Source organism: Lupinus angustifolius, unplaced genomic scaffold (genome assembly GCF_001865875.1).
Source record: "Lupinus angustifolius cultivar Tanjil unplaced genomic scaffold, LupAngTanjil_v1.0 Scaffold_26_82, whole genome shotgun sequence".
In the NCBI taxonomy this organism is placed as follows: Eukaryota; Viridiplantae; Streptophyta; class Magnoliopsida; order Fabales; family Fabaceae; genus Lupinus; species Lupinus angustifolius.
Window position 1 is genome coordinate 31,848 of NW_017720448.1, and position 7,026 is coordinate 38,873.

Sequence of the window (7,026 nt, forward strand, 5' to 3'; positions counted from 1 at the left end):
CAATATAAGAATTTCTCAATGATTAGAGTTTCAAACAGTTCAATCCTTTTTGAATTAAATATCAACTTAATCCTTTAATTATGCTCGAGGATAATGTCTATTATGAGATGCCTTTTGAGCAATTTTTACCCTAAAATGTTTTCAGAATTTAGTTCCTTAGTAAGGTTTTTATCCAAAAACTAATTGACATAACTTATGTGAAAAACGAGAAGAATACATATATTATCCATTTTCCATTAGTTTTTTAACTGAAATTTAATAAGAATAAAATTGCATAATTAAAAAGTTTTAATTGCTCGAGAAAAAGGTTTTTTGGGTCTTTTTACAAAGTTTCCATCTTCCTAATCCATACAAAACTATCTAAAGAATCTTATAAAAAGGACTAGAGGAGTATATGTATAGGAAGCCAACAAGAAGAAAATAGTACAATCTCCTCCAAACCATTTAGCTTGAATAAGTAATAAGTTGCTTTGTTTTCACTACAAAAGCATATGCCGAAGGATACACAAAGCATTCAACAAACCAATCACATTTACATGATATCTTCTTTTGTACTACCAAGAGTATCCCTCACTTTTTTGGATAAAAAATTAACCAGGACCAATGTCAGGATATCTGCCACTTCTCAATCTTATTCATCCAACAAAATTAAAAGAGAATGTGATTAGGCGAGACTAAAATCAAATAAGAGAAACTCACCCAAAAATTTAAATAAGAAAAGGAACAGCCCAAATTATGATCACAATTCACTACAATAGAATTTCAAATTTCAAAATGCAAACATACCCTTCAGGAAGAAGAGAAACATTTATGAGGAAAGTTTGATAATATTCAAAAATTAGATCCTAATTCAATTGCTTCATGAGAGGGAAAAGAGTTGAAATGGGAAAAAGAGGATTTGATGAACCAGCTACACAATCTTGTAAGGAAACAATTGATTATTTTCTCTTCCATTACACTGCTACATTGTCACTGCTGGAATCCATTACAATAGTCAACCTCCTAGCTGTTTTTCTGAAGTCACTGCAACAACAGCAAAGAGAATAAATATGTTAAGCTCAAAGCGTGGACTAAATTCGAAATTCCATATTATGATTTATACCTGAATGGTTCATCTCCAATGTGTTTGACTGCCCCCGTTATATCACGGTATAGCACATGATTTAGCATCTCAAACTTTTCTATGCAAAACATGTCTGCCAGCTTTCTGTGCAGTTCATCATAAGACTGTAGCAATGAGAGGTCCATAGTCCGACCTACATCTTCCGATTCCATAAAAACATTACATTGACCAATCTCCAAACTGGCCTCAGTTTCTTGGCAGTTATCCTTACACCACGGGAACCTCTCACAGGAGGAGCGTTCCTGTAGGCCATGATGATCGAGAGCAGATCCATTTTGATCCGGGGAGACCGTATCCCCGGAGTTGCTCAAAGAAATCTGTTGTTCAGTGAGAATTTTTTGGCCAAAAAGTACAAGCTGGGATGGTGTCTTTACACCATCCAGTTTCCTTGTAGATTGAGTAGAATTTTCCACAGATAATAAACAAGAGACATTCTCACTTATACCAGGTTTTTGTAATAATAGGTTAGTCGAGACCTTCATTGGTGTAGCAGCATAATCAGGAGGTGGGACGCCTGAAGGTAATAGACCTGACTGCGGTCTATTGAGGTGGAAATCCGGTAAGGATAGACCATAATGAGCTTGCCTGGCTCCCTGCATGCCAGCAGGAGAATTTTCGGGTGGATATCTGAATAGGTTGTTGTTGGGAAGTAGAAGGTTACCGGAGAATGTTGGTGGAGGAATGTGGCCATCAAGGGGGAAATCTGGGTGTTGGGGCAATCTGAGTTTCTTCCGTGGCGGTGAGAAAGGAGAAAGATGGATAGCTGGCATGCTAGATACCAATTCAACTAGCCATGGGCTCACTTTTCTCACATTTTGAAGTAAATCTGGTTCATCCCATGTAACCTACATATATATCTTCAGCAAATTAATAAGAGTCGATAGTTAGCATTACTATCAAAGGGAATAGTATATCTAGGCCTTACTTGTTTTAAACCTGCTAACTGCAATTAGTTACAAAAGAGAAACATTCGTAATCAAATGTACAAAGAACATCATAAAATTCATTGAGAAGTAAACTTAATTTGCAATTGCATGGTTAAATTGTTTATAGTATATTATTATTGAGCAGAGATGTGCAGACAGATTTTGAATTTTGGCATCACATAAACTTGAAACTTTATATGTATTCAACATGCAGTGAACAACACCATATCATTTCAACCAAATTCTCTTAATATCTGAGCACATAAAAATGACAAGGCATTTAAGGCTAAAATAAATTAATGAATAAGCAAAATTCATCATATTTCAGTGCTATCAAAAGTTTAATAAATACGATGTTACCTGGAGAAGCCTCCAAGGTGAAGTAGGCCAGCCGAGGGGATCAGCAACCTGAACTGAAGATATGGTTCCCATAAACCAGCTTATTCGTGAGGAGTCCTCAGTTTCGAAGGGCATCTTGAATCTCATTCCAGAACACCACCTAATCTCCAATGCTGCTTCAATTAAAGAGGCCTTCACACAAAATTCTGGAGTACTAGCCCGAGGGTAGTACACAACCTCAAAAGGTTGCTTATTTGCAGCAAGAGTAACAGCTTCAATAACTGCTTCCGGCATCACATTTCCCATTCCTATCATACTCGATCTCGGGGGGTTCAAATGCAATCCATTCCTGTTGTTACCATTTCTCATGAGACTATTCACATCATCTCCACTCAAACATGCTGCAAGTCCACCATAAGGCACAGTAGAGGTCCCACCAGCAGGGTTCCACCCTGATGAAGCCTCAGGTCCACCAATCATACCCTTCTTCACTCTCCGAATTCCAACGCATAGATCCCCATTTTCTGCTCTCAAAAACACAACTGAGTCCCCAGCAACAAGCTTCTTGTAATTGACAAAATTAGTCCACCCGGTAGTCAACAGATGCCGCCTTGGAGTGCCCCTATAAATGTGCCTGAATTTCCATGTTTCACCATGAACATCTTTGGCCAGAATGTTTTGAACCGGAGGTTCAGCCGAAAAGTCCAAACGAGGGAAAATTGTCTCAGCACAATATCTAGGAACAGAAAACCCTCCACCATTGTTCGCATCGGATTGAGTTAAGGTCTTTGCAAAAGAAGCAGGCTTATCCTGACTCTCAGATCCATTTATACCTCCAATACCATCAAACCCGCAACCAACTTCATTTCGATTTACAGGAACAAGCCTAAGTTTTGCATATACCTCATCAGTTTCAGGATCAGCCATGTATTTGATAGCTTCAACTCTGCAAAGAACAAAAGGTTGAACCTTGGGGCAAGTACTGAAATTCACTGAACCACATGCATGTTCAGCATGACCCTGAGGGAAGTAATAAACCTTGCTATTCAACTGTGGCATCTGCACCATTCCACCAGCACAAGCATGCCATAGCTGAGGATCCAAACATTTCTCAACCTTTTTTGCTTTCTCCTTTGATTCCATAAATGTAATCATCTCAGAGAATTTTTGCTGCCAAAATTACTGCAAACTGTATACAAATAAACACATTTTTAATGACCAAGAATGATGAGATGCATAAATTAAAGGAAACATTGCATAGAAAAACATTAAATGATCAATAAAAATTGCATTATGTTTTCAGTTTCTTACCTGAAAAAGCATATATATGATCATAGCAAAGCGGAAAGCAGAAGAAGAATCTGTGCCACTTCTCAACAAAGAAATCGGAGAAACCTCAGAAAGTGGAAACAAATTATTTCCACTGAAAATAAAAAAGAAAAAATTTCAGTTGCCCACAGTTTTATGGAGAGTCCCAATTTTGCTGACAGACCAATTCAGACTAAAGCACATTTTTCTTTTTCTTTTGTGCTGTCAGTTAACAATAGAAGAGCTATGTCCACCTGATATCGACTTAAGGGGAAAATATAGTCTTTTAATTGAGAATGTATAATGGACTAAGTTATTAGAATTATGTTAGCCCGTATTAGAACATACATTACTAAACTTATATACCCTTAATTTGTTTAAAAGCTTAATTATTAAAATAAAGGTAAAAAATGTATTTCTTGTTATTGCCTATGACATATTGATCTTTAAGTATCCTTATATACAATAACAAAATCAAAATTATATGGTTATTAGTTAAAAAATGATTAATATGTTGGTTTGATTTTTATAAGACAAATTATTTTAACATATAACATGAGTGATAACCTTACTAATAAATTCTCAAATTTAATTTACTTAAAACATTTTAAAGGATTATTTAAATTAATTATTTAAACAAAAAACCTTTAATTATTATTATATACAAAAATAATTAAATAAAAAGGAAGAAAACGACAAAATCACCACATGGCGGATGGTAATTGGATGACACCAGCTCGGTGACATAGAAATTGAATTATGTTTTTCAAATGATATTTTTGAAATTCATATATTCAAAATAAAATTACGGATAATTAATTGATTTTTTGATCATTTAATATGATTCGAATATTTAAAGTGGGATAAAATTGGTTTGAGACAACTAAAAAATGTGTTTTTGCAATAAAAATAGTTTAGCAATTTTACAAAAACATAAAAATTATTATAGTAACTCTATAAAATTCCAAAATTAATGCAATACTCATATATGAGTAAAATTAATTTTTTAATTATTTTAAATTACAAGCTTGAATGTCATTTTGAGTTTCCATTTATTTATTTTCATTTTTAAACATATACAAAATAATGAGCATGAAGGTTTCACATCTTGAAATTTCATGAAAAAAGTTCAAATTTACTACCAAGTTTTGTTTTTTGGTTTCCATAGTTCAAACGAGTATTGTGAGAACCATGTTGGATTGGAAGGATCTGACTAGTCCGATCACTGATCTGATTTGAAAATGGACATGATTTGCAATCTTAATCAAATAAAGGTTGATCCGTTTTGAACTAGAGAAGTTTAAGTCCAACCATGTTAAATCTATTTAAATCAAAATAACATAAGAAGTGAACAGATGACTCACTTAAAATTCAAAAAAATACTCCTTTAATATTTTGTTTAACTCTAGTTTAAAAAAGATGAAAAAATATAACATTAATATAATTATTAATTATATAGAATTTTGCAATTATATATTTATAGATAAAAAAATTATTGATTATATATTTTGCAATTTCGTTTAATTCTGATTTGATGTTCAACTCTAGTTTTCAAAACATTAGTTGAAACATAGAATTTGTTCAAAAGTTGAAAGATAAGTCATAACATTAAAATCTAAACATTTTAATTTTATTAGGAGTATTGATATATATCCTACCAAATTTTCATACAAATCATAAGAAACTAACATTTGCAACTTGTAAAACAATTATTAGACAAAATATTATTTTGTGATACATACCACTTTTTCATGGATAGAAAAATTTAATAAAATGACATATCATTTTCCTTTAATTAATTAGTGTTTTAAGTTGCCGTCCAATATAATTACATTACTTTGCATCCTATTTCAATCTACGTAACACTATAATTTGCACTGTAATAATGTTATGGGAGTCACCACAATTTTTGCCACTATATTTGGTGATTTCATCCATAACTTGAAACAATTGCAACATAAGGAACCAACCTTTGTTACAAAAACACAGCTCAAGACCCACGTCACTACAGTCTCAGACGCTGTCTTGTCTCCGGTTAAAAGAGAAAAGGAGGATAAAAATAAAAACCAAAAATTTAATAAAAAAACAAAAACAAAATATTTGTAACTGATTACACAAGACTCTCTCCTACAAGATTAACTCCAAGATCCAAAATTAAAGCAGAAAAATCTCAATCAACAAATACCACCGAAAAATAAGATGAAAAATAAACAGAATTTACAAAAACTGATTCTCTGTGGTCAAAGGTTCAAAGCCAACAAAAAAAGAAAATGATTATCATAAAAAGGCAAAGGCGAAGGCAGGGGCACAAGTATGAATATTCCCACACTCTTATTACTGAAAGCACAGAGCTGATTGGCTGTGTTATTTTTGTGGTTATAATGAAGATTATGTATTCCAATTCATGTCTTCACCCACTTAAATATAGATATGTAAATATTAATATATTAATTTTATAAAATAATATTAAAATGAGATATTACTTTTTATTTGTTGGCAAATTTTGATTCGTCCTAGAGATAGAGTGAGAAAAAAATATGGAACACACTATCTTGGTACAAAAAAATGATGATGATGACCGTCCAAAAAATGAATAAAAAATCTTTTAACAAATATGATTAGATATTATATTCTATTAAAAAATAAATAAAAAATCTTTAAAGAAATCTCATTCTCGTATTCTAATATTAATTTCTCTAGTATTAGAGAGGAGTTAAACTCCCAACAAAAAAACACACTGGATGGATGACACATACATTCACAAGAAACTAATAGAAAACCTAAAGTGATTTTAATCTTCTTTATTTAACAACAAATATCAAAGGGTGGATGTGATGCATTTAAGACTATCTCAACACAAATCTAATTGGTAATTAGGGCATACATGATGGATGATTAAACTTGAATTTTAGGAATTAATTCTAAATTAGTTTTATTTTATTTATTAATGAGTTTAATATTTATACATCCACAGTGTCAACAAAATTTGTGTTTATTATAACATTCATCATTCGTATTTATTATTGTTATGAGAATAACGTATTTTCCCGTTAGAAAAAGTATATCATGTGTGCTTTTTGTTTATTTGTAGAAATATTTTTGTAGAAAATGATTAAATGTGTCACATGTCATGATTTTAGTAGTTGTATGAGATAACTTATCTCCAAATATATTCTCTATTGTTATTCGGTTGTGATTAACATGCTCAAGAGCAGTAGTTCTAAAAAGTTGAGATGATTATATTTTGACTGTAATATATACATTGTTAGTGTGAAAGATTATACACAATCAATACATTATACATTTGTATTATTTTTAAAAGCTCATAAT

At 32.0% G+C, this 7,026-nt stretch overlaps 1 protein-coding gene across 1 annotated transcript; it reads right to left on the reverse strand.

The window, feature by feature from the left end:
• Nucleotides 1-712: 712 nt before the first annotated feature.
• LOC109338485 (auxin response factor 18-like) lies at nt 713-3,922 on the reverse strand. Its single transcript, XM_019575745.1, has 4 exons — nt 3,700-3,922; nt 2,410-3,576; nt 1,103-1,968; nt 713-1,023 (listed from the first exon to the last, which is right to left on the reverse strand). Exons 2-4 carry the CDS (start codon nt 3,541-3,543, stop codon nt 954-956), a joined length of 2,070 nt encoding a protein of 689 aa, XP_019431290.1. The 5' UTR covers nt 3,544-3,576; nt 3,700-3,922; the 3' UTR covers nt 713-953.
• Between the last annotated feature and the right edge of the window lie 3,104 nt (nt 3,923-7,026).